The 27,851-nt window shown below is 27.6% G+C and overlaps 12 protein-coding genes across 12 annotated transcripts; 5 read left to right on the top strand and 7 right to left on the bottom strand.

The window, feature by feature from the left end:
• Positions 1-1,433: 1,433 nt before the first annotated feature.
• On the top strand, positions 1,434-2,958 carry OCT59_025404 (uncharacterized protein; the record flags this gene model as incomplete). Its single annotated transcript, XM_066138278.1, has 2 exons — positions 1,434-1,696; positions 1,779-2,958. The coding sequence occupies 2 exons, from the start codon at positions 1,434-1,436 to the stop codon at positions 2,956-2,958; spliced, it is 1,443 nt and encodes a 480-aa protein (XP_065992075.1).
• A 1,337-nt stretch (positions 2,959-4,295) lies between these two features.
• Positions 4,296-5,806, top strand: OCT59_025403 (uncharacterized protein; the record flags this gene model as incomplete). The annotated part of the gene is made up of 4 exons (XM_066138271.1): positions 4,296-4,549; positions 4,625-5,029; positions 5,201-5,490; positions 5,568-5,806. 4 exons carry the CDS (start codon positions 4,296-4,298, stop codon positions 5,804-5,806), a joined length of 1,188 nt encoding a protein of 395 aa, XP_065992074.1.
• Positions 5,807-7,889: 2,083 nt separating this feature from the next.
• Positions 7,890-8,260, bottom strand: OCT59_025402 (uncharacterized protein; the record flags this gene model as incomplete). The annotated part of the gene is made up of 2 exons (XM_066138263.1): positions 7,890-8,002; positions 8,089-8,260. 2 exons carry the CDS (start codon positions 8,258-8,260, stop codon positions 7,890-7,892), a joined length of 285 nt encoding a protein of 94 aa, XP_065992073.1.
• A 5,364-nt stretch (positions 8,261-13,624) lies between these two features.
• Positions 13,625-13,969, bottom strand: OCT59_025401 (uncharacterized protein; the record flags this gene model as incomplete). Its single annotated transcript, XM_066138255.1, has 1 exon — positions 13,625-13,969. One exon carries the CDS (start codon positions 13,967-13,969, stop codon positions 13,625-13,627), a length of 345 nt encoding a protein of 114 aa, XP_065992072.1.
• A 22-nt stretch (positions 13,970-13,991) lies between these two features.
• OCT59_025400 (uncharacterized protein) lies at positions 13,992-14,343 on the bottom strand (the record flags this gene model as incomplete). Its single annotated transcript, XM_066138249.1, has 2 exons — positions 13,992-14,203; positions 14,274-14,343. 2 exons carry the CDS (start codon positions 14,341-14,343, stop codon positions 13,992-13,994), a joined length of 282 nt encoding a protein of 93 aa, XP_065992071.1.
• A 1,292-nt stretch (positions 14,344-15,635) lies between these two features.
• OCT59_025399 (uncharacterized protein) lies at positions 15,636-16,001 on the top strand (the record flags this gene model as incomplete). Its single annotated transcript, XM_066138243.1, has 1 exon — positions 15,636-16,001. The coding sequence occupies one exon, from the start codon at positions 15,636-15,638 to the stop codon at positions 15,999-16,001; it is 366 nt and encodes a 121-aa protein (XP_065992070.1).
• A 2,773-nt stretch (positions 16,002-18,774) lies between these two features.
• OCT59_025398 (uncharacterized protein) lies at positions 18,775-19,673 on the bottom strand (the record flags this gene model as incomplete). Its single annotated transcript, XM_066138237.1, has 2 exons — positions 18,775-18,870; positions 18,939-19,673. 2 exons carry the CDS (start codon positions 19,671-19,673, stop codon positions 18,775-18,777), a joined length of 831 nt encoding a protein of 276 aa, XP_065992069.1.
• Positions 19,674-19,883: 210 nt separating this feature from the next.
• Positions 19,884-20,881, top strand: OCT59_025397 (uncharacterized protein; the record flags this gene model as incomplete). The annotated part of the gene is made up of 4 exons (XM_066138232.1): positions 19,884-20,005; positions 20,123-20,229; positions 20,355-20,578; positions 20,639-20,881. 4 exons carry the CDS (start codon positions 19,884-19,886, stop codon positions 20,879-20,881), a joined length of 696 nt encoding a protein of 231 aa, XP_065992068.1.
• A 127-nt stretch (positions 20,882-21,008) lies between these two features.
• OCT59_025396 (uncharacterized protein) lies at positions 21,009-21,508 on the top strand (the record flags this gene model as incomplete). Its single annotated transcript, XM_066138227.1, has 2 exons — positions 21,009-21,188; positions 21,257-21,508. 2 exons carry the CDS (start codon positions 21,009-21,011, stop codon positions 21,506-21,508), a joined length of 432 nt encoding a protein of 143 aa, XP_065992067.1.
• A 1,410-nt stretch (positions 21,509-22,918) lies between these two features.
• On the bottom strand, positions 22,919-23,203 carry OCT59_025395 (uncharacterized protein; the record flags this gene model as incomplete). Its single annotated transcript, XM_066138220.1, has 1 exon — positions 22,919-23,203. One exon carries the CDS (start codon positions 23,201-23,203, stop codon positions 22,919-22,921), a length of 285 nt encoding a protein of 94 aa, XP_065992066.1.
• Positions 23,204-24,574: 1,371 nt separating this feature from the next.
• Positions 24,575-24,997, bottom strand: OCT59_025394 (uncharacterized protein; the record flags this gene model as incomplete). The annotated part of the gene is made up of 1 exon (XM_066138216.1): positions 24,575-24,997. The coding sequence occupies one exon, from the start codon at positions 24,995-24,997 to the stop codon at positions 24,575-24,577; it is 423 nt and encodes a 140-aa protein (XP_065992065.1).
• Positions 24,998-25,910: 913 nt separating this feature from the next.
• Positions 25,911-26,364, bottom strand: OCT59_025393 (uncharacterized protein; the record flags this gene model as incomplete). Its single annotated transcript, XM_066138212.1, has 2 exons — positions 25,911-26,057; positions 26,242-26,364. The coding sequence occupies 2 exons, from the start codon at positions 26,362-26,364 to the stop codon at positions 25,911-25,913; spliced, it is 270 nt and encodes an 89-aa protein (XP_065992064.1).
• Positions 26,365-27,851: the final 1,487 nt, after the last annotated feature.

Genomic DNA, 27,851 nt, shown 5'->3' with positions numbered 1-27,851 from the left:
ATTGAAAATTCTATGGGATAAATTGTTCCATTAGGTTATTAAAGATTATTTTCCAGATTTAGACATTCCAAAATTAAGTATTAGTTATTTACTAGTCTAGTAGTATATAAATGGGTTATCATCCGAAAGGATGATGACCATTTATATACTAAACTAGATCAGTAAATAATATTATTTATAAGCTCCCCTTAATTATATTTTAGATATTTTATTCTGTGAATTTTCTTTATGTTTCGTTTCAAGGTTTTCAATATTATTACGATTTTACAAATTTTTTTTTTCAAAATTTTCAATTGCTTCCTCGTATCACGTAATGTTTTTATTAAAATTCTTTTAAATTAAGGGTATTTAGTATTTTTTTTAAAAAAAAAAAAATTTAGTAACTATTAAGTAAATCATATTTAACATAATATTAGAATTGCGTCAGTAGTCAGACAAGATCATGCTGATAGTTTACAGTAAAAAGTATAATTAGATGTTTATATTGAGTTTTGATGTATTTAATATTAGCCTATATGATTGCAAATATATTGATATTTAGTCATAAGCCCATTATATTAAAGTTCATCAAAATCAACATGATCCTAATAGACTGACCAATAACATAAAAATTTTATGTTTTCATATTAAAAAAAAAAAATATGGGGAAGCTTGATACTTTTGATAAATAAACCTTAATCGTTGAATAAGTTAGTTTGTCGGAACAATTTTTTGTCAGAACTTTTGACAATCTTTTGGTCATCACACGGTTCCTGGTTAATTAATTCCAAACTAAAAACACATTTTACGACATTGATTAGGAACTTGTTCAAAGAATTCTTATAAAGCTCATCCTAATATCAATTTATGAACGTTTATTATTAGAAATATTGAATTAATTATTATATAGATTTAATAATTCACTCAAATATTTAAATATTTATCGGTGAAATATTAATAATAAATTTTGATCATTTAATACCGAATAATGTCATCGATAATATACGATACCTACAAATCGCACCAATTCCTGCGAGTAAAACTATCATCTGAAACCGGATTTGAACTGCAGTATAATTTTTTCTTAATGGAGGTAACCTTAGTATAAAATTTTGAATTTTACTTTCTGTTTAGATTAATGCATTTTTGGATTTAGTATTTATTATTAAAAATTTTACTCACAAATTTAATATCAGTTATTATAAATGTCATATGCGTCTATATTCCATTCATATCCGGAAAAATATTTTTTTTTTGGTATTACTTTTAGGCGGATGATAGGATACAACACAATGTTACGTTACGTGAACCTGCGTGCATCACAATTTGTAATTTTGAAACGTTTAAAATAATCAAAAAAAAAAAAAGTTTTTTTTTTTACAATCCTTCTTTCCAGGTTCAATATCAAACACAGTTTTATATTTATTTTTTTAAAAAAAAATTATAAATAAATTATGTCAACCCAATTTCTTTCAAAATTAAGTCAAAACTTTATTGAATTACTGGAAGATGATGAATATTATGATATTACAATTGAAGTTGGAAAGGATTCTAATGTGAAAATCTTTCATGCTCATATGAATATTTTGTGTTACCGTTCTCCATATTTACGACTAAATTTGGCTTCTAATAAAAATAATAAAAAGAATAAGGATAATGTTTTAGCTCATATTAAATTATCAAACATAATGCCCGAAATCTTTCAAATTATTTTAAGGTAAGTTTATATACAATAAATTTCATAACCTCGGATATTCAGATATTCGAATTCTAAATTCGAAATTTAAATTTTTATATAGATACATTTATGGTGGTATTCTTTCATTGAATGATCAAGACATTTCAGAGATTTTCAATATTTTATTAGCTGCGAATAAGCTACTTCTTCAAGAGGTAGTTGATTATTTACAGAAATATTTTATTGAAAATAAATCTGAATGGATGGAAAAACATTTTGAACTTATTCATCGAGAAAGCTTTCAATCAAACTCTTTATTAGAACTTCAAAAATTTTGCACAGATTTTATGTCAAAATCTCCAGAAAAAATATTTGAATCATTTGATTTCACTTCACTTCCTGAAAAATCTTTAGTTCAACTTATTAAAAGAGATGATTTACAAATGAAAGAAATCGAAGTTTGGAAATATGTATTAAAATGGGGACTTGCACAAAATTCTACACTTCTTCCAGATCCTAGTACTTGGTCAGATGATGATTTTAAAAGCATGAAAAATACTTTACAACATTGTTTGCCCTTGGTTAGATTTTTTAGTTTATCATCCAAAGAATTTTTAAAAAGTGTTCGTCCTTATAAAAAACTTTTAAAAAGTCGACTTTATGAAGATTTACTAAATTCTTATTTGGACCCTGATAGTGAAGTAACCAACAATATTTCATTTCCTAGAAATATTAAAATTGATGGTATTATTAATTCAAATTTAGTTAATAATTTAAATATTATTTCAACTATTTCACGACGTATTGATAAGATGGTAATTAATAATAAATTTGATCATCTAAGAGAACTATATTTACCATATAAATTTCAATTATTATTAAGAGGAAGTCGAGACGGATTAACTCCTAAAAAATTTCATACATTATGTGATGATGAATATAATACTATTACTTTTATTAAAGTAAAAGGGACGGAAGAAATTCTTGGTGGATATAATCCTTTAAAATGGGAATCTTCTAGTGGTTGGGGTCAAACTAAAGATAGTTTTATTTTTTCTTTTAAAGAAAAGGATATTAAAAGTACAATTATTAGTAACATAGTAAAGACAGAATATGCAACTTATTGTAGTGCTTATTGTGGTCCACGTTTTGGAAATGATATTACTTTATATTCTAATGATGAATTTGCAAATTATAATCATAATTATTGTAAAAATTCTTATTATGAGAGAAATATAAGAGATACCGAGGAACAATTTATTATAGAAGATTATGAAGTGTTTCAAATTATAAAGAGATGAGTTTAGTATTAAATTTGCTTATTTAGATTTTTTTTTAACTTTACTAAAGTATTAATTGATTTTAAAAAAAAAATGATTTGTTTTATGTTAATTATAACGTACATTATTCTATCATATATTTTTTCTCAATGTCAGATAGTCACATGGGTTATAATTTTGCACCGCAAACATTATATGTAAATATCGTATATCATGCTTTATATCAGCTTGAGAGATTGTGTTATTTGTGTAATGTGTATACGTATACATATGACGATGCGTTTTTCTGGAACTTTCTTCTAAAGCGTATTTGTGCCACCCTATCCGACCTTGAATAATCAAAAACACGGTTAATCTTGTGATTTAATTTTTTTTTATCATAATTTTTTGAAATATTCAATTAGCCGTTCTTTATTTCTATCGCCTTAAATTTATTAGTGGCTTATTCCTTTATCCATCAATTAAGGAAAGTTTAACAACATAAATTAATGGTAAGTAAAATTATGTTTTAAATATATGTTAATAATTTTGAAATTTATCAAGTTTTCACCTATTTCATAAACGCATCTTATAAGCAAATGGTTAAAAGTGAATTTAAAGTATAGCCTCGAGTTTTGGTACAAGAATATTAAATCTATTTTCATATAAATATGTGATATTTATTGATAAATGGATGTTGTTTTTATTCTTTAATTATTCGTTAAATTTTTCTTCTTGTAGTGAGATGTTCATTATTTCTGACCAAAATTCTATTTCGGTGTTACATAACCATCCTGGTTTAGTGAAAAAAAATATAGCTGAATTATTAATTTAACGAATTTAAAACATTAGAGTAAAATAAATGATAATAAATTCATGTTATTGAATTTATTTCTTTTCTAACGAATTATTTTGTCAAACTCTCATTATATTATTATTTTACCATTAATATATTAAGTTATGAAATATTTTAACAATTAAAATATATCATAAACTATTCAATTTATTTTTGAACTTTTGATGGTATCGTACATCTATCCATATTAAAAAGTCTATCTATTATAAATTAAAATTTTTAAGATATGATTAAAGCGATACTCTTACAAGAAGAGTGGGATCCAATTTTTAAATTAGACGAAGTTTTTATTTAAAAATTTGTTACCGAACTATAAAATTTATCCGATGATGATCCGCTTATATAATCCAATTTTCAAATTTGATTTGTCCTCTTTTGCAGATTATGACGTAATAGAAGTAGTATTTCATGCATTCAATTTAGTCATATTTGTAAAAAATCAACATTAATAAATACGGTTATACGGTAACAAGTAACAAGTTTTTTCACTCTTTCACAAATTTGTAAATTATAAACAATAATAATGTCAACAAAATTTCTTTCAAAACTAAGCCAAAATTTTATTGAATTATTGGCGGATGATGAATATTATGACGTTACAATTGAAGTCGGAGAAGACCCTAATGTGAAAATCTTTCGTGCCCATATGAATATTTTGTGTTACCGTTCTCCATATTTACGACGAACCTTGGCTTCTAATAAAAAGAATAAAGATAATGCTTTAGCTCATATTAAATTATCAAATATAATGTCCGAAGTCTTTCAAATTATTTTAAAGTAAGTTTATATGCAATAAATTTCATAATCTCAGATATTCAGATATTCATATTTGAAATTCAATTTTTTGTATAGGTATATTTATTGTGGTATTCTTTCATTGAACGAACAAGATAATTCAGAAATTTTTAAAGTATTATTAGCTGCAGATGAACTCCTTATTCAAGAATTAGTTGATTATTTACAAAAATATTTAATTGAAAATAAAACCGAGTGGATGGAACAACATTTTGAACTTATTCATAGAACAAGCTTTCAATCAAATTCTTTGTTAGAACTTCAACAGTATTGCACAGATTTTATGGTAAAGTCTCCAGAGAAGATATTTAAATCACTTGATTTCACTTCACTTTCTGAAAAGTCTTTAATCCAGCTAATTAAAAGAGATGATTTGCAAATGAAGGAAATTGAAGTTTGGGAACATGTGTTAAAATGGGGACTTGCACAAAATCCTACACTTAATCCTGATCCCACTACTTGGTCAGATGATGAATTTAAAACAATGGAAAATAATTTACAACATTATTTACCCTTTATTAGATTTTTTAGTTTTTCATCCAAAGATTTTTTACAAAGAGTTCGTCCTTATAAAAAACTCTTAAAAAATCAACTTTATGAAGATGTATTAAATTCTCATTTGGATCCTAATAGTAAACCAACTGATGATATTTTACTTCCAAGGGATCTTAAAATTGATGGAATAATTGATTCAAGTATTATTAATAATTTAAGTATTATATCAACTTTTTCAAGAAGGATAGATAAAATAGATGTTAGTAATAATTTTGCTCATTTAAGAGAATTATATTTACCATACAGGTTTCAATTATTGTTAAGAGGGAGCCGAGATGGATTTACACCTAAAAAATTTCATGAATTATGTGATAATAAATATAATACTATTACTTTTATTAAAGTAAAAGGAACAGAAGAAATTCTTGGTGGATATAATCCTTTAAAATGGGAAACTTCTAATACTTGGGTCAAACTAAAGATAGTTTTATTTTTTCTTTTAAAGAAAAGGATATTAAAAGTGTTATTATTAGTAACATAAAAAATACAACCTCTGCAGTTTTTTATCTCAATGTCTGTGGTCCACGTTTTGGTGATGATATTAATATATATTCTTATAATGGCGAATCTAAAGATTATAATTTTAGTAATTGTAAAAAGTATTCATATGAAAGGGAGATAAGAGATACTGAAGATCAATTTTCTATAGAAGATTATGAAGTATTTCAAATTATAAAGAGATGATTTTGGCATTATTTTAGATTATATTTGATTATCTAGATTTTTTTTTTTTTTTTAAAAAAAACTTTATTAATAACATGATGATCGCTGAATGGCACATCATGTTCTAGACGATGTGCATCTGCTAATAAAGTATCTATCTATTAAAAACAAAAATGAAACATACAAACAAGAAAACTACAACTAAACCCAACTTCAAAAAAAGAAAAAATAAATTTAACATTAACTATTTTATGCCTGATTTAACAACTTTTTAACCAAGCATTAGTGCCAATGTTAAACTCCATCAAACTCCCCATAGATACTTTACTAACAACTACCATTTTCCTTACGCATTTCATACTTCTCAAAAAAGAAAATAAAATCACAAAAACTACTCTATTTCTACCCTCTCTTTCAAAACTTAAAACCAGTCATCACAGAATTGGCTAGATCCCGCAGTGAAACATCCATCTTCCCGAAAAGAGCATTTTCCACTGAAGAATTGGCTAGATCCCACAGTAGAGCATACATCTTCCCAAAAAGCGCGTTCTCCATAGTAACTTTATCCATTCACAATGACTTGCACAATATTAGCTTTTTGTATTTCTTTGAACAAAACAACTGTTTGTCTACATTTATTTACATTGCTACCACCCAAGCTGAAACTAAAACTCGTAAACTTTTCTCTCACCTGATTACTGTGGATATGGCTGATCCCTTTCTCAGATAAATTTGTTGCCACAATTTGTCCCACAGTAAATCACCTCATTTCCTTGTAATCCAATTAGTTCCTCACTGAATCTTCTGTTACTACTTTTAGATTCCATCTGCATGCCAAAATTTTTTCTGCACCAACAAAAAATTTTTGTAACAAAAAACTCCCAAAAAACTACTATTTCCAAGCTATCCAAAGAACTTCTTCACTATAAAAGGTCAACTTTTCTTTTATTTTTCCAAGCCTCAATTATCACCTACTGACAAAATTTTATTTGGAGCAACACCTAGCCCTTCCTAGCTATTTTTGGGTCACTACCATTAAGTTGACAGCAAGAAATAAATTTTTTGTCAAAAAAATTTAAGACCTTTTAACAAACTTCTTCTAAACCTCATATCAAAATGTTTGTAAAAGAATGAATAAACAGTTGGTAATGTTGAAATGTGTAAAATAATAAATTTCTCTAAGCACTTTTGAACTCTTCTGCCTTTTTCTTTCATCCTAAAATTTTTGGTCTGAATGATCGGTGGGAAGAGTTCCTTCTCAATCTTATCTAGATTTTTAACCTTTACTAAAATATTAAATTTATTTAAAAAGATGATTTGTTTTATGTTTATTAATAATGTATATTGTTGCACATATCCTCTTTTTCATGCTAATTTATTTACAAATCATATCTATCAATTTAAAATTTGCCACAGTATTCAAATATTCATGAGGGTTCAATATTTATTGGTTCATCTCGCTCATAACAATATATATATATGCTGTATCCCTTAAGTCATTTTGAGCCAAATTTGCCTGCAACTTTATTTTTAATTAAAGATACTTTTAAATGTTTTAAAATATTTTATTAAAAAACAATATTTTTGTAATAAATTCTATAAGTAAAAATTGAAAAAAAACTTCAATTTAATTAATGATTTTTTAAAAGTAAATGATCAACAAATTATTACTAATTGTGGCTACTTATTATTTTGATTTAATAATTGAAAAAGTTTTTTTAAAAAAAAGATTTATTCAAATTACAAACTATTAAGAAAGTTATAAAATATTTACTAGTAATTAAATAATTATAAAAATAGAAGAATACATGTATTTAATATTTTGGATAAAATATAAAAAAAAGAAATTATTTAAATTACAAACTAAGAAACTTTAAAATATCTTATTACTTAAACTTATTGTTTATATAAATCAAAAAAGAATAAAATAAACAATTTTATTTTGTTTAATGTAGTGTATCAAACATTATTTAAAAAATTAGATATAAACCTTTTTTAAAGCATTAATTTTATTTGTGTAATATCTAAATAATTAGATAAATATAATTAATTTCATGCAAAATTAATTTATTTTATATCATACTATATTTAATACCTAATGACTTTAAATTAACCATACATCACTCAAATCTTCATTTATTACTAGCATTTCATTTATCTTTGCACTATCTTGTGAATCTTCACTTTCAAGTCTCAATTTTTTACTAGTATTTTCATCTGTTTTAATAAATATTTAAATAAATAAAATTAATTTCACAAAAATAATTTGCAAGATTAATTTTTATATATAATATATTACATACTTAATGACTTCAAATCTTTAATTATATAATCATTCAAATCTTCACTTACTAGCATTTCACTTTCAGGAATTTTATTCAAATTTTCACTAGTAAAATTAAGCAAGCGACTTGTATAACAAGGATGTGGATGAGATTCAGTAACAAGATTATTATGCTCAATTAGTGCATTCATGAATCCAGAATATTGTATTTTAATTCTTTATTAATATCTTTAATTTTCTTGCTAAAAGGAAGATAATCCACTTTTTAATAATTTCTAATACTTCCTTAGAAGATGGCCTTTTTAATGGATTTTCATCCCAACATTTTTTCATCAAATCTACATAACATTGTGGAGTATATTCAATAATTTCAGGACATTCACCTTTACAAATACTTAAACTAAGTTGAATATTATGTGCTATATTGTCAAATGGTGGTATTCCAGATGTAAATTCCCACATAATCATAGAAAAACTGTATATATCACTAGCTGGGTATAAGGTTTGCCTCTTAAAACTTTAGGAGCCATAAATGGTACAAAAAATGATTTTACGGGTTGACATAATCCTAAATCACTAACATAGATATTACTCTTATTATGATTTAAAATATTGCCATCATGAAAATCACAATGAATAAGATTTTGATTATATATAAAATTAAGTCCAGAAATAATGCTATACAACATATATAACTTTTGATTCCAACAACTTTCAATTTTTCTTTTAAGTTTCCTCAACTTTCATAAATATTTCCACTATAAAAAATAATAATATATTAACATAAATAAATTATAAATTGAATTAAAAAAATAAATAATATACTATCATACTTCATTTAAAAATTCAATTAAATTTTCATTTAAATTATTATGACTTTTAAGAATAACTTCTACATCTCTATCATCATTTAACCAAATAGCTTTGTATATAGTACCAAATCCTCTCTTATTAAGATATTCAACATCTTTAAATTTATTATAAGGAATCCATTTTAACTTTTCTTCAAGAATAAATTTATCTATGATTGTATTTCCACTTTTTCCAAATCTTTAAATTTAAATAATTAAAGTTTATAATAAAATTTATACTAAAATTTAAGATTAAAATTAACACTTACTCTAAAATTTAAATAGGAATTTAAGGTAATATATCTCTTTACCAACTAAAGTAATAGAAATTTAAGTGATGAAAGAATACAGTTAACAAATAAATGTTATATAAAATATATAACAATAAAAATAACAACAACCTACAAGCTACATTATTAAATAATTTTTTGAGTGAAGAATTTAATTAGTTTAAATTATATGAAAATATTTAACAATAAGTATAATAGAATTAAATAAATAACTTATAAGTTATAACTTACAATCTATTAAATAAAGAATTTAGTTAGTTTAAATTATATGTAAGTATTATATAATAAGTAATAATAGAATTAGATAAATAACTTACCAACTAAAAGAAATTACAAAGTAATTTTTAAATAAAGAATATAGTTTAATTCGTGATCAATATAACAAGTAGTGAAAGTCACTATTCAAATTCGGGGAAAATAAAAAAATCATTTTTTTGCGATTTTCTCGTGATCCAGTAATTCAATTTCAATGAACATTTTTTTGTCATGTAGCTCTCCACGCCCTCTACAAAATAAAAAAAAGATTGTCGAAATTGGACCAATAGATCGTAAGATAATACAAAAACGATTTTTTTCAGAACATGGCTAGATTCCTCACGATTAGTGTTTTGATCCGGGCAGAAACCGTCATCCGGATAAATTAAAAAAATATCCGGTTTCTATCTGGATTATCTGACTCGGATAAAAATCTGGATATATCTGGGTAGAAACTGAAATCTGGATAAAATTATTTAAATTTTTTTTACTGTAGATTATTTTTAATAAATAAAATTCGTAGCATTCATTTAATTTAATGTGGCATTTAATTAATTAAATATATGGCATTTAATTAACTACTAAATTCGTGGCATTTATTAAATTTATAACAATTAAATTTCGTGGGATTGATATAAAAATTTATTTATAGCATTTATTTTTTTATTTATAAATTTAAGTACAGTTAGTTAATGTAGTCCTAAACCCTAACCAAAATAAATAAATACTGTAATCATTTTCTTGGATTTTTTTGTAATTTCACTTGAAACATATTTTTGAATAGTGGAAAATGATTCATAAAATTATGGAAAACAGTAACGTTCAAGATTATATTACTCTAAGTGAAAATGAAGAGTCCAGTGATGAAGTTACAGAAATTGCTCTAATACTAAAAAGAGGATGACCTAAAAAATTATCTAGGACACTTGGAAAATAAAGGATGATAAGTGCTAGTAAAATAAGTTAACTGTACTTGAATTAACAAGTCAAATATCAAATAATCCAAATCCCTTTAAACTAACTACTACAATGACTAAACCACAAACAAAAGTGAGTTGGGTATGGGAATATTTTGTTAGAAAACAAAGTGAAAATGGAGAAATACGTGCATATTGTCAGTTTATATCAGATAATGGAGAAAATGTACAAAAAGTTATAAATATGATGGATGGAATAACTAAGGTTGCTGGGCGAAACTAAGTAGTTTAGACAATTGTTGAAATCGAAACTAGTTGAAACATTTTATTAAAAAATTTAAAATTTGCGAAACTGCGAACTGACAAAACTGGTAAAACTGTAAAAGGTTTAGACATATTTTTACATAGTAATTAATAAAGTTTACCATTTATTATAATAAATTATATAATTAAATATAAATTTAACCAGTTTTGCAATTATAAAATTTAATATACATTATATTAATTATTTAAATCATTATATATATTAAAATATATAGTAAGTTTAATTAATAACCAGTTTTATAATTTTACTTTTTATATATTATTATTAGTACAGTCAGATCTTTATATAGTTATCTAATTGGTTCTATAAAAATTGGTAACTATATAGAGGCTCGCTTTTACTATGATGTAATTATATAAAGGTTTTTTTATATAATAAGTATATAAATTGGATTTTCCCAAAGGTATGATTATAAGGAGAAATTTTATATGATGTAACTATATGAAATATTACTATGGAAGTCTAATTATATTTATTAATAATTATATAATATTTATTTGTAAAAAATTTATTTAAATATATATAATAAGAAGTTTGCTATTTACCACCAATGGTGGTTAGCACCAGTATCACGTGATTATAATTAATTAATGAAACTTAATTATTTTATTTGTGTAATTTTTTTATACAACTGACTAAAAAATAAAAAATTGCGTACACCTTTAATTTTTAAGAACACCCCAGTCAAATAAATAATAATGGCAAAAAGAGTATAAGAAATAAAAAAGAATAAAAATAGTAATAAGAAACAATATAGGATGAAATGATAATGGAAAAAAAACAATAGGAGACAAAATAACAATGAAAAGAAAAGTATAGGATGAAATGATGAAGAAAAAGCAATATAGAATGAAGTGATGATAGAGAAAAAATGATATAGGACATGATGGTGATGAAAGAAAATTATAAAGTGATATAGAACGAAATGGTGATGAAAGGAATGGTATGAGGATGAAATTATAATGATGAAGTGATATAAACCGAAATGGTAATGGAAAAGAATAATAGAAGATGATCCAGATGAAATAGCAATGAAAAGAACAGTATATATGGAATGAAATGATGATGAAAAGCAATATAAAATGAAATGATGATAGAAAAATAGGAGACAAAAAGGTGATTAAAGGAACGGTATGGGTTGAAATGATGATGAAAATGTGATATAGAATGAAATGGGGATAGAAAAAAATGATAAAGACGAAATGGTGATGAAAGGAATGAAATGATGATATAGAACAAAATTGTAATAAAAAAATGATATAGGATGAAATAGAGATGAAAAAATAATGTGGAACGAAATGGAGATGGTAAAAGAATGATAGGAGACGAAATGGTAAAGAAAGAAACAATAAACATAATAGGAAAGAAAAAAAACCATAAAGCCCAAAAAAGAAGTGAAAGTCCGACCAAAAAAAAAAGATATATAGTTAGTTAAAGAAAATTAAGTTCCAATCCCAAAAGACCAAAAATGAACTTACTATTTATAAGCACAGGTCAAAATATAATAAATTGGCCACCAATCGGTCATATAACTGATTGGTAACTGATTAGTTACTGATTCTTTTAATCAGTTACCAATCAGTCATCAATCAGGTGTTAATTCCAATCGGTTACCAATCAGTTATATGACGATTAGTAGCCGACTGATGACTAATTGTCAATATCAACCAATCAGGCATCATTGGGTCATCATCTACAGGTCGAATTTATTAGGCCTGTTCAATTCCGTTCAGTTGGATTTTTCTTTAATTTTTTTTCGAACTACGTAATTTTACATATAAAGCACCAGAACCATCAGTTTTCAGTGATTTTGCATATAAAAACACTGGAACTATTAGTTTCGGCATTTTTTTTTGTAATTTTACATTTAAAAAACGCCAGAACTAATAGTTTCGGCATATTTATTTAACCAAATGACCGATTAATGACTGTTTTGTCAATCAGTCATCAGCCAGCATGTGACCGATTGATGGCAGGATATAAAAATGTCATCAATCGGCGTTCATTTTAATACATTATAAAATTAAGGTCAATCACCACCTATCATGCATATGCCGGTTGGTGACTAATTGGTAGCCGGAAGAATAGAATACTAAAAGCCGTGGTCTGTTGCCTCTTGTTATCTGAAATTATTACTCAGGACAATTTTTTTCTCAATGTGCCGGTTTGTGTATAGTCGATCTTTACTTGTACAACTGAACAGGTTTGGCTAAATTATATAAATTATTATAAATTTCACTACCGATTGAAATTTTTTTTTTTTTTTTTTGGTAAACGTATTTTATTAATTTTATTAAATCTCTCCATACCAAAACTTTAAAACTAATCACGTAAAATTCTTCTAAATCTATTTTTATTAAATCTTTGATTTTTTTATTATTTTTTTTTTATTTTCTAATTTTTCTAATTCTACCTCGCTTGTGTCTATCCCATTTTTAGATCTTTTCTTTTTCCTTTTCAAATCCTTGAAGATTCCCATTTGTTTTTCCAATTCAATTGTCTCATTACATCTTTCAGTCCATATTTGTTTTTGTAATCTTATCAAATATTCGTCACAAATTTCTCACATTAATATTATTAGCACAACAATTCATCCACTTCTCATTTATAAGTCCTCTAGTCAATTCTCTAATAACACCTTCCGTAACCATAATATTTGACCTCGTCGATGCCACTTCTAAAATTTTGTCAATGAAACCACTCCTAATCTTATCTTTGTTAATACTTCACTGGTACTTTCTTTTAATAAATAAAATTCTGTATTAGTATCATTTTTGGAACACAACCAAACATGATCCCACGTTTCTTTTTCGATCTTGCATCTTGGACACTTCATGTTTAGAATTCCCCATACTTCTCTTTCCAAAGTGTTTCATATGTCGGTAATATTTTTAGAAAATTTTTAATGCGCCAGCATCTAATTGACGCGTCTTTCTATTCGTTGTATTTTTGACATCATGATTTCATTATTTATCAATTTAAAAGTTTCTTTCCAATCGATGAAAATGTTCGCTCCATTTACTTCAATAAAACAATCTTTGACATAGTCTAATAATATTACATCTATTTTTGTTATATTATTACTAAGCTCTTTAAACCAGTATCTATACCCTCCTTCGATCGGTATATGATTCCAACGTAGACTATATTCATCAATTATCAAATTGTTCAAATTTATTTTCACTTCAGGTATAACTTCTTTACACTTAATTAATTCCTTTTTCAAGGCTGGTAATTTCAAGTCTTGCATCGTCAAATCCATATTTTTGAGCTCCAATATTGTGTTAACAAAATTTAAATAGCCCGTCATCTAATTCTCTTCTCATACTACCTGTTTCACTATATTTATATAACCACTCTACTATCCTAATATCCGTTCTTAAATCTAATATAATATTACATGGTAACATTATTAATGCAACTATTCTCATTTTTAATGATTTAATTTTTCCTTCAAAATTAAATTTATTGACTTCATTATTCTTTGGAATCACTTCTATTCCAAAAAACCCATTTAGACACAGATCAGATCCTTTCTGAATTATACCTTCAACCTGTAAAATCACCTCTTTGTCTCATTTTCCCTGTTACAAATTCTTTAATTTTCACAGAACCTTCTATTTCTTCTTGACCCATATTTTATTAACACATTCTTCTATATTACTATAAACTTTCATATTATTATAATTTTTTTCTTGTAAATTCACCAATATTTTCTTTAACTACCATTTCATTTTTCTCATATATATTTTCCCTCGTCATGTATGGTTTCATTAATGTTATATCATTCTTATCTTTCACTACCCTCCCCTTAATCAATAAAGCTGTTTCTTTCTCAATATAAATCATACATTTTTCTTTATTTGTCTTCCTTCTAATATTGAACGCACATCCTTTACAATCAATTAAATAAGGTGAATTATAATCATTATTACTATCTTGTAGTTCTTTATTCGATCAAATGTTTTCCAATTTCATCGTATTTCCTATGACGTGACTTTTTACTTCTAATACTATATATGATCTCGTTATCTTTGTTCCTTACCGATTGAAATCTATGCGCAAGAATTCCTCTTATATGATATGCTGTCTACATTACAGACTAATTACGATTATAAATTTTGATTTGATCGGTTGCAGCAATATTTTATCAGTTTTCTTTTTCGATTAGATATAGCTTTTTTCTTCCGATTACCGATTTTTGTCATTATTTTCTGGCTTTTTTGTAGTAGTAAACTTGGTAGTAAACAAGTAATTTTTTAAATAATTTTCGCTTGATACAAAATATATTTAGCGATTATCATTTTTATGTTAAGAAAATAATTAATTATATGTGTTAAATATATAAAATAAGTTATTTGCATAATTGAAATAAAGTTTAAAGACCGATTAATAAATTGAATCAGGATTGTTAAGAAAAATTCACGAGAATTTTCCTTGAACTGCTTAAAAAACACGTTTATTGATTTAATTTTAATAGAATAATAAATATTTATTTAGCTCAAGGTTTACGTCTTTTATGAATTTCGATACACAAATTACCAATTTAAAAAATTTCACTATAATTGAATCTATTTTTGAGCAAATAGCACATTTTGGTGGCGAAATGAGATCTGTTTCACAAATTCCTATTAGATTCTGATATAACCAATAATTTGAGCACATCTTGTGACCGATATGACCGATATAGGCTTATCTACTGGCTTATCTATCATGTTATTGTACCATATCCAGCATATTAGCAAAAATGTATACTTCTATACTGGGTAGCATTGCATCATATATATAAGATGTAAGAAATTTCTCACACTTTTTTTTTTTTTTTGATACACTTTATTTCTCACACTTTATTTCACACTTCATTTTATATATAAAGGATGTAAGGATGTAAGAAATGTCTCGCACTTTATTTCTCATTTTTAATAACGATGAATGACTGTAATAATGAAAATACCACGGAAGAGATTGAAATTATAAACGTTGGTAAAGAAGGAATGTCTTACGATGAACTAAAAAGGCTCCATAGCATGTCCATGTTGACATTAAGCAACATGTTGAAAGTTATATCGTCTCTTCCATCAACGTCAACGTCAACATCATCATCACCAACAAACCCAATAACATTATACTCTTCAAAAAATGTTAAAATTTCAAAAACAAACAATAATTGGTTGATTCTGTATTATCCTTTCAAAGAAGGCTGCCGGGTGTGTCATTATTATGGACATTCTTTGAAAAATTGCCCTAATCTTAAACCTGAATTTCGAGGAGTAGATCGTTATATACATTGTTAGGAACTAGGGCACTTAAGTGGTAATTGTAGTAGGGTTCAAAGGTACCACCGTATAATGAAGATTTTTTATCCCCAGAAGAAATCATAAACAATTTATTTTATAAATAATTTTTTTCTTTTATAATTTTTTAAATAATTTTTTTTCTTTTATAATTTTTTAAATCTTTTTTTTTCTTTTAAAAATTTATCATGGGTTGCCGGTGGCAGTGATAAATTTGGAAAAAGTTCACCTGGACATCGGGTGGTGTGGTGACTTTTCTTTTTATATACTGTATATAATGTAATAAAATAATAAATATACCGTAATAATATAAAATTATAAGTTCTTAAATTTAATTTGCTAAAATATAAATTAGATTAATTCCTGCATTTATTAAAAATTAATAAAATTGACAATATAAAATCAATCGGATTGCATTGCATTTAATAAAATTTTATTAAATTCTACTTTATTATTAGTTTTATTGTAATGTTATATGACAAAAGTGTTTTCTTTTTGTAGTAGCAATTAAATATGAAAGTGTCTGTTTACTGGAATAACTGCCATATATTTAATAGGGTTCCTTTTACCTATTGTAAAATCACTAGTTATAAATCGGGCATAAATGTTATGAACCAGTATAATACTGTCTCTACCTATATTGTAAAAATCATATTTCCATATCTCAATATTACAACTATTATTGTCATTATTGACCCGACATTGAAATCTTTTTTGTTGATCTTCTACCGGTAAATACCACTTAACGAACGCTAACCGATGCGTATGGTAGCCATCTGGAAGTTCAACTGTATGCTCAAAGAAGAACTGAACTTGATCAGGGAATGCTTCAACTATTTCATTTTCTTGTATAAAATTAGCTATTCTTTTTATATTGAGGTGAAATTACTGATCCGAAAATTTCAGAACCAATTCGGACGCAACCAAACTGATTAGCTCGAGGATGAACAATAATCTGCTGGTTTGAATTTCTCAGCTTTATTTGTCTGCTTGAGACATATTTGTTAAATGATATAAAATCCAAATTATACGCATCTTTGTAATATTGTACCAAGTGATCACAAATTTCTTCAGGAAGATTAACCTTTAATCTTGTCAGTTTCATTATTTCGCTGGGGAATGGTTCCTTGCCAGTAATTGTTTCATCAACATCAAGACGAAAGCTTCTCATGAATCAGTGCATTTCATCAAAATTAAATTCATCGTATGCAGATAAGCTGCCGACAGATGGCCAAGGGCGTAACAACTTTAATCCTTCTTGGAGTCTCAGATTATCCGATTGATCAGATAATAAATCATCAAGTTTCTGATTTTGCATTATGATACGTAGGAGCTCTGACTCAATTTGATGATGTGAATTAGGATACGAACCTAAATACCAAACATTATCATTTAATAATATGGTCGTAAAAAAAAATTTATCAGCCTCAGAAACTCACCTAAAATACCGTTCATTCTTTCGAACGAAAAACACCAGAACGAATACAAGGGACCATAATCATGGCAGCATTCAGTAAGATGAAGGGAAAGGTGAATGTTCAGAGTGATGTATTCTGATCCGTAATGTTCTTCGATTAATTTAGCAACAGTTAACAACCGGCTATGTGCTTCATTTAATGAATTTCTATCAATAATGCGTGATACTAATAAGAAGCACGCTCTAACGAAATTTGCTAAAATTTTCCTATCAGATTCATCTAAAAGATCCCAAAGAATCGGTGTAGCATAAATCATGATGAAGGATCTCCATTGATTGGCTGTAAATGCGGAAAATCCATCTCCAGTTGCTATATTATCAGGAACTCTCCCTAAATCGGCGGGTATTTTGATTCTTTTTGCCCGTTTTTCGATTAATTCGAGGTCAGATTTTGTTAATTTTCCGTTTTCAATCCATAGTCACTTCACAATCCAACGAGTAATCCTGAGAAAAAGACAGTGCATCGGATCCACAATTAGGTGCCTAATCAGATTGAAATAAGGAAGCCTCAACATTTCTGACCAGCGTACATGTGTATCAGAAACATGTTGTTTTCTTTCTTCATTGGATATGCAGCTCAGCCAACCTTCAGCATTACATCGATGTTCATCTACACTTCGCTCTCTAAACCATTCTCCTATATTATCAAATCCCCCGAAGTTTGGCCTTTTGTTATCACCATTTCTTTCAGCGCATTTATAGCATCTATGGCAGCCAACTAATGCCGATATGTGGCTACACAATTTTTGCGCTGCAGGGATATCATTTGAACAGCAAATGACGGCTAATCTGATTCTCTTTCCTGTTGGATGTTTTGATGACACTGGTAAGTCAAAACCATGCCAAAATTCTAGCAATACATCAACTATCGGGGCAAGGTAATGGTTTATATGGTGTAATTTAACTTCTGTGGGTCCCGGTAGTAGACCAAGTGTGAGCATGTATTCCTTTTTGAATCTAATATCACGAGGAAGATTACAGATGACGCCATAAATCACACCACAACTATAAGTTCTTGAATCAAATGGCTGGAATCAGTCCAGGTTTAACATTATTCCCAGATGAGTATCTGCTGTTTCTGGGGCAAAAAATGGCGAAGGATCTGGGATATCATGTTGTGAGGGAAAAGTTTTCCAAATATCGCCATCATAAATATCAAACATTAATCCTTGATTAACACTCCGATTTGTCCATTTTCGTAAAAGCTCTTCAAAACCTGCTCGTTGATACAATGCAACTAGCTGTGTCTTTAAGCATGGTAGAGGGTAAATCATTATCGGCCGCCAAATATATCCTTTAGATATTGGTACCTTTTTTAATAAGGCTGTATTGCAAGATTTTCGTTGACTCTTTATCGGATGATTTGGGAACTCGACATTGTTGCATCTTGTGCTGGAGTCGGCTGAGCTTTTGGAAATGACTTCTGTTGGATTGAATAATTTATTACATTGGGGACATACTGCATAAGTATTTGATTTTTTAATAAATCCCATTAGTTTTTTTGCCATATAGGCAGATGAAGGAAAATTTTCAAATCTATTTTTATCGATTTCCAATAAAACCAACTTGAAAAATTTAATTAACGCGTCGATTGCCGAATCGGATAGCTGGAATCTTGTTTGATACTTAAAAATCCAAAGTAAAATCCATGTATCACTAAAGTTCACGCGTGTATTAGAAGTATCGACAGTATCATCAAAATCGGGAGCAGAAAATTGCTTCATAGTTAATGCTTCATCATCATCTGATAGCGTTTCATCATCAATTGGCAGAAAATCTTCATCACTATATTGTTGATCAACTTCTGCCGGGTTAATAAATTGATGCCTAGCATGCCTAGCATCACGATTTTTAAGCGTTTCATCATCAATTGGCAGAAAATCTTCATCACTATATTGTTGGCAAGCTTCTGCCGGGTTAATAAATTGAAGCCTGGCATGCCTGCCATCACGATTTTTAATAGTTGCAGAATTCGATCCTGAAACTTTCCTTTTCTTTTTATCAGGTTCTTCCATTGCCAGCCGCAACTTTTCCTCCTTTGCATAGTGTTTTTCTCTCGTTCTCGACTCAGTCCACTTACCATTGCATTTTTTGCAGTTGCATGGCACTTGTGGTCTTACTTTCGTAGTTTTTGAAGCTACCGATATAGATAATTGGTTTTTTTTAGATTGACCAACTGTTGTTTGTTCTCGCATCTTTAAATATAATGTGACTGAAAAATTAAAAAATGCGCATTTACCCAATTTGATGGTATACGTGGCATAACCTATTTAGGATAAATTAAATGATGTCACATACTCTCTCCCTACCGATAAATATAAACACGTAAATAAAAAGAAATTTTTTTTCACTTTAGCTGGTCTCCACTTCTCCACTCTCCACCTTTTGAAGTCTTTTCCGCCGAAATGGGCGACAAGGTTAGGAAAGACCACAACAAAAAAGAAAGAGCTATGATAACTCAGGGACGTCATCCATGTGCAGACAAAAACCGCCAACCAAAGTCCAAAAAATATAGCACAGAAGAATCGTAATATTAATAATATATTCTTAATTATTGTTTTGCGAATATTTCGTTATTTCGTTCGAATATTTATTTGAATATTTATTTGAATATTTATTTGAATACAAATTTATTAATAAAAAGAAGACGCGCACACGAGAGACGTAAAAACGAATATTATCACCCATCTTCTTGTCCGTCGGACTCAGAAGAACAATTATCAATACGTAGGAGAGAGAACCGACAAGCAGGTTAATGTTTAATTAGAAGTCTTTTGACCTTTTTACTTTGTATCACTTTACACTACTTTACACTCCTAACTCGTATACATGTAATACGTTGATGCTGATTTAATTGGAAAATTATGAACATGAAGTTGCGGGAACTTCTTACCATGTAACAAGTGATTCAGAATCGGCTTCCGGTAACAAATCTGGTAATTCTGAGACCTCTGATGACGAATCTGGTAATGCTGATAGCGAATCGACTTCTGACGATCCCGATTCGATTTCTGATGATAGTGATTCCGATTCCAATTTTATTCCAAAATATTATTTTTCAAAAGACAAAATGCCACACGATCTTCGGGAGGCCTTGAGAGTAAGTGAAAGTTTAATTTATTATTGAAATTGTTAATTAATGTTGTTATTCGCAATTTAGCTGGAAGTGAAATGGCTATTAAGCCAGTTCCCAGATGAAGATAAGCTTAACCTTAATGAAACGTTTGAACAACAATCGGACCATGTGAATGAAATTATTGTACCGGCAATTATGGAATCATTAAATAAAACGATATTTCCAGTCACCAATAAAGTTGTATACAGCATGATACATTCATTACACCGACACCGACGAGAAGAATACAAACTTAAAAAAAGATCACCAGAATTCATAGACAAGTAAAATCGAAGACGACACTCCAATAGCCAAAGAAATTCAGTAAATATTATTAATTTCTGTCTTATTCTGTAGTAATTTAGTTTGTTTTATATACACTTTTTTTTTACAGAAACAAAAAAATAGGGCAAAAATGATTAATCACTTACGAAGGGTAGGCGATCCACTAATTTGGAAATTCAATAACGAACACCTGCAGCCAGTCATTAATCATAGTGCATATTACTCCCCCGAAATTTCTGAAACGGATGAAGAGAATCCATCCGGAAAAAGAAAAATAGTGATAAGAGATTTCAAATGGCGGTCGTCAACTGTAAGTAATGTCTTGAAATTAATAACAATTAGCATAAATACTAACCATTTTTTTCTTCTTATGCTAAGTGTCGTATGTTTTTACGAAATTACATAGATCGGAAGATTTCTGAAAAGTCGAAGGTTCCTAAGAAGAGAAAATATGTTTATGATAACGAAAATTTTTATGACAAGGAAGAAGAGAAACCCTGCAATGCTCCTAAATGGACTTGTACCAAATATAAAGGTATATTAAAAACACACATTAACGATGCCTGCGGCTGTCAGTTTGGCAACGAATTACCATCAAGACCGAACGAATTAAATGACAATGAAATTTAATTTCTTAATGTGATTTGTTAAATTAGAAAAGTTAGATTTTAGCTCATATTGATTGTTAAAATTAAAATAAATAAAAATCGGTATCATTTAGATTAATTAAATATCAATTCATATATCAATGTATTAATAATAACCGATTTATGCTGTTGATTATTGAGTTCTGTTTATTTCCTATTTTCAATTAAATTGCTCGAATATTGACTAAATTGTGCCAGTTAAAAAAGTGCCCGATTAATGACGAAATCTTGCCGGTTAAAAAAAAGTGCCCGATTAATGACGAAATCTTGCCGGTTAAAAAGTGTCCGATTAATGATGAAATTGTGCCGGTTAAAAAGTGTCCGATTAATGACGAAATTGTGCCGATTTCTGCCATAAATTTACAGCAATCGGTAATCACGCTGATTCAAAGTAATTTGAATAATCAGCATTAATCGGTAAATAATCGGCATTAATTGGATAGTCTGATTATTAACTGATTGATATCCGATCACATGCCGATTTTTAATCATTTGACCTGTGAAGGATACTGGTGCCAAAGTTTTAAAGCCATTAAAATGTAGAAAGAACTACTTACAAATAGTGACGAAGTGGTGAAGTGGAACGAAATGGAAGTAGAAGTAATGAAGTGGAATGAAATGGAGGTGGAAGAACGAAATGGAAGCAGAAGTGACAAAGTGGAACAAAAAGAAGAGAGAATAGTTAATATTAATAAAGGAAAAAAGACATACACAACATTAAAAAATATGTATAACTTACTGAAAGCAAAGGAAGCAACTACAAAAAAAATAAAATCGCGTAAAAAAAACAAAAAATAAACTAATAAATCTGATGAGTGACGTAATAACAAATAGAAACACATGATACTGGTGCTGAACACCACTGGTGTTACGTAGTAATTTTATAAAATAAAATATTATTTAATGTTAAAAACTATAAAATTGTTCACCAAAAAATATTGTTTACTGTTTAGGCGGATGAATTGAAGGTATCATTTTGGAGTTATGCTTTAAAAAAATGATTTTTTTGAATAATTCAGGATTCATGTTTACTCTCTTTGGTCCTATAATATTACTGGCATCTGAAAACATTCTTTCTGATGCAGTTGATAATGCAGGTATAGGTAAATATTTACGTGCTAATATACTTAAATAGTGAAAGTGCTTTTCTTGACATTCCCACCACCCTGTAAAAAAAAAACTTCCAGAAATTGTATCTAAAAACATCCGGAAAATGTCCGTGTGTCCGGAAAATGTCCAGAAAATTGCAATATTCCAGACACTTTCTGGACGCTGGGTCTGAACCCTCCTAGACATTTTCTGGATATTTTCTGGAAAATGGAAATTTTTCAGCGTCCAAAATATTGCAATATTCTAGACATATTCCAGACAAATAAACATTTTCCAGACGTTTTCAGCTACAATTTCTGGACATTCTTTTTTTATAGGGCCAAGCAAAAGGATTTTCCTCCCAGTCAATTTCGTCCAATCTCAAATATTCTAAAAGTTCATCATTTACAATTCTTGTTTTAGCTTTTTGAAATCTAGAAAAAATTGAATTCTTATATTTCAAGTTTTTTGATGTTGAATTAGAAGAATCAGAAGATGCTAATTCACTATCTACTTCTTTTAGCTTTAATTCTTCAACTTTACTACGCAATACAGTCCCCGGCGAAAAGAATGGCGGTGCGAATATCATTTGTTATTTTGGATATGAGATCGGGAATTTTCTATTTAAATTAAAACTTGTAATGCCCAATGGATTTTTAGAATACTATTTTAAAAAGCAATAAAAAAAAATGAAAATTTATTATTGTTTTTACGCTGTTAACCGACTCGATACGTTGAATAGATTAACTATGATTTGCAGTCAGGGAGATTAAGTACGTTTAACTATGACTGAAATCCAATCAAACAAGACACGCTTAAAATAGGGAGTTCGTTTATAGTGTAAAAGGTTATACTTTATTATAGAACTTTATAATTACAAGAATAAGAACTAATAGGAACTAAGGTTAACTAATTCGAACAGAAGGAACTATCCTTATAACGAAGGAAAATACCAACGTTATTTATATAAAAGTTACTACATATAAAGATATAATAAATATAATAGATATAATAAATATAAGAAATATAACTAATATAATAAATATAATAAATAAATTAAATATAATAAATAAAATAATTATATCGATTATATTAAATATAATTAATATAATAAATATAATAAAAATAATAGGCTAAATAGGCTGCGGCTAAGTCGGCTTGGCACAGTTGGGCACAGTAGATCCTAATTTTCCACATGATCTTCTGGCGTAGTAAATTGTAACTCTACACGTGACTAGGGGTAACAACGCCTATTTTACCTTCTAAAAACAAAGAAGTTATAAATTTAATAGAAATCAGTGCATAATAATTTACTATGAATTTTTTTAAAATGCTCAAAATCCTACATAATAATAAATTCTATTTTTTTTTTAAAAAAAACTACTACTTTTAACTGCAAAATGTTATAATTGTATTTTGTCATATTACATCATTACAGAGAAATACTACTAATAAATTTTAAATTAAAATTGAAAGTTTGAAATAAAAAGGTTTAAACTTCATTTTCTCATCAACCAAAGCTTATATTGAAATAAAATTGCAACTATTAGATTCCTTGCAATTACGAGATTTAAATAATGGTCTTTTATTATATTATTGAGCTTTTATATTGCTTTTGGAAATGATTATCTTTATGCAACATAAAAATCCATCATACTCACTATTATACTTGAACTATCGCATTGCACAGATGTTATACAGAAATTTTAAAACCACCATTCGAACCACATAGTCAAAAGGAATCCAATGGTGGTAATTTTGTCTCAATCTGACCTCTGGATAGCGAGAAAGTTAAGAAAATACTAAAATATTATAATAAAAGCACGCTAGTTAAGAGTGCGAATAGTACACAATACTAAATTGAAGCATTTATTAACACGGAAGATGATTATATCAAATATTAGTTAAATAATGAAATATATGTATTTTCTGTTCCTCTTTCAGAAAATAAAAAAAAATTTCACATTTTACTATAAATTGCATTAGTGATATCAAAAAAACTGACCGCCATTCTTTTCGCCGGGGTCTGTAAATCTTCTGTTTTAATTTTAATTTGAGTAGGTACATGTTTAAGATTTTTTGTACGTGGATCTAATAGAGAAGCTAAAAGAGCATTGGAATCTTGAAAATTCCAATATTTACACAAATTTTCATAAAGTTTTGTCCTAACCATCTTTAACAAGCCAGACATATTTACAGGTTGATTTAAATTAGTTTCAATCTCTATATTTTTTTCAATAAATACATCTTCATCTGTTTCTTGTATTTCTTGTAAAGCAGATTGCGAAAAAGATTGTGGAGAAGATTGTATAGAGGATAGAGAAAGTGATGATAGGAAAGGATTTAATAAATCTTCTTTAATTTTCTCAATAAATAGATTCATAATACTATATGTACAATAAATACTGCCTCCTAAATAATCAGTTGCTTCTGCAAATTGTTCCAATACATCAACTAAATTTTGCAATAAATTCTACTCTTCAGTAGTTATCATTATTTCTTTTAGCTGTTTAGAATCTTTCTTCAAGTTGCTATCTGTTTCGCTTGTCAATTTTGCATTAAGAATATTAATTGCATTTCGAAGAAGTAATAATCTCTTTCATGCAAGATAGGAACTATTCCAACACGTCTCGCAATCTTGGATAGTATGTAAATATTTATCTGTTTTTCAAATTTCCTATTATATAAATCAAAAGAATAGTTGTTCAGAATTAGAATATATTTTTATATCATTATTTTAATTAAAAATTCATTACCTCACTACTTTCATTTATACTTTTCTGAATATCTTCCAATCTTTCAGATTGCTTGGATCTTGAAAAAAAGTTGATTAATCGTTTTACTCTTGAGATCGATTGTTTAACTGGTATCAGTCCTTTCCCAATCACCAATTGCAATGTATGTAAGGCACAGGGATGCCATTCTATCCCTTCCATATTTTCACACATTTTTTAATATTACTTCCATTATCTGTTGTTATAGAATACACCTTGGATCTTAAATCCCATTTTTCAAGAATTTCTTCAATAGCATCGTTAATATTTTCAGCAGTATATGGGTATCTAACATGAGAAATAGTAAGAGCCATTTCTTTAAGATTATACTGTTGATCAAGAAAAGAGCATGTAATCCCAAGGTAACCATTATTGCTTCGTGCAGTTCATAAATCCAAAGTAAGATAAATGGAAGTAATTGGATGTAATAAATTAATCATAGCTTCAAAAGTATGATTATAAGCAAGATTAATCATTCTTTAATACTTTTAGAGTCTAGAATAGCAAATAAAAGTCCAACTCTTAAAGAAGTTGTCGTAAAGATGCATATTTAACTATTCTTAGGGATTGAGATGTATTAAGAACGAAATCCACTAGAAATTGGCGTAATTCAAATTGATGAGTTTCATTGTGCATCTTGTTGGTATTGGTAGTGGTTTGAGAGATTTGCTAAAAAAATTTTTTTTAATAAAAATTCTTTTGCAATAAGTAAAATTAATTCTTTTGCAATATGTATATTACAAAATAAATTATTACCTGATTATTTTTTGCCCATCTTTACAAAGATCATATTTATTTAATAAATGATCAATACAATTTTTAATTGAACCACACATTTTATACTCTTTCTTACAGTACCAATTTTATCCAGTTTGCATATCACCCATTTATCACCATCACGAATTTCTGAATTAAAAAATTCCCAAATCCAACTAGATTTTGGTCTTCCAATTGTCCTCCTTCTGTTTTCTGACATGTTGAAAGTTTTTTTAGTTTGTTTTTGTAGATTATCCTATCCATGATTAAATGAAAACAACAAAAATTCTCCCATTGATTATAAAATATAATCTTATCTTTTCAATTTATCAATCAGATTTGATTATCAACATGTGATTAATGTGCATATCAAATTATAAAATTACGACAAATTTTAAATTTTTATTTTAAAATAAATAAAATTTCACATACAAATATTCAATTGTTTAAGCAAAAAAAAAACTTTATTGATCTAAAGTTAAAGCCGAAGAAATATGCCTAAAAAAAGAAGGAATTGTTTATTTTATTATTAATACTATCCATAAAGAAAGAAATAAATAAAAGAATTAACAGTTTAGAGCATTTACCTCAAGATCCATTTAAGCAAGATAAAGAAACTTGCTCTTAAAAAAAAAAATATAAAAAGAATAGTTAATACCATTCATCAAAAAGAGAAACAACTAAAAAAGTTGAGAATATCTACCTGATTACCTCTCAAGATCATTCCATTTCAAAACGTAAGAAGATTTTATTTCTAAATTTTAAAAGTGAATGAATGGTGTTAACCGATTCGGTACGTTGAATAGATTAACTATGATTTGCAGTCAGGGAGATTAAGTACGTTTAACTATGACTGAAATCCAATCAAACAGGACACGCTTAAAAATAGGGGGTTCGTTTATTGTGTAAAAGGTTATACTTTATTATAGAACTTTATAATTACAAAAATAATAACTAATCTGAACTAAGATGAACTAATTCGAACTGAAGGAAACTTAACTTATAACGAAGGAAAATACCAACGTTATTTATATAAAAGTTACTACATATAAAGATATAATAAATATAATAGATATAATAAATATAAGAAATATAACTAATATAATAAAGAGTAAATTTATTCATCGCACGTGCGATGCATCGCCACTTTCCTTTTTTGTAAATTATTTATGTTGATCAACCTGCTTATACATCGCCACCCCCCTTAAAATGGCAATGATAAACATAAAAATTTGCATCGCACGTGCGATAAATAAATTATTTCTATAATAAATATAATAAATAAATTAAATATAATAAATAAAATAATTATATCGATTATATTAAATATAATTAATATAATAAATATAATAGAAATAATAGGCTAAGTAGGCTGCGGCTAGGTCGGCTTGGCACAGTTGAGTACAGTAGATCCTAATTTTCCACATGATCTTCTGGCGCAGTAAGTTGTAACTCTACACGTGACTAGGGGTAACAATGGTTAGTATTATTCAAAAAGAGTGAAATTAATCAAAAGAACCAAGATGATGCCTACCTCATGATCGCCCCATTCCAAGCAACTGAAACAAACAAAGAACTTATTTTTTTAGAAAAAAAAAAATAATTAATAATTGGTACTATTCATAGAAGAAAGAATCAACAAACAAGAATGCCTACCCCCAAGATTGTTCTCTTCCAAGCAGGAGCCAGATGAAGCTGTTTCTAAAA

The sequence above is a fragment of the Rhizophagus irregularis genome, chromosome 5 (assembly GCF_026210795.1).
Source record: "Rhizophagus irregularis chromosome 5, complete sequence".
NCBI classification, from domain to species: domain Eukaryota; kingdom Fungi; phylum Glomeromycota; class Glomeromycetes; order Glomerales; family Glomeraceae; genus Rhizophagus; species Rhizophagus irregularis.
The sequence above is the reverse complement of the archived record's forward strand: the minus strand, read 5'-3'. Positions and strand labels throughout refer to the sequence as shown.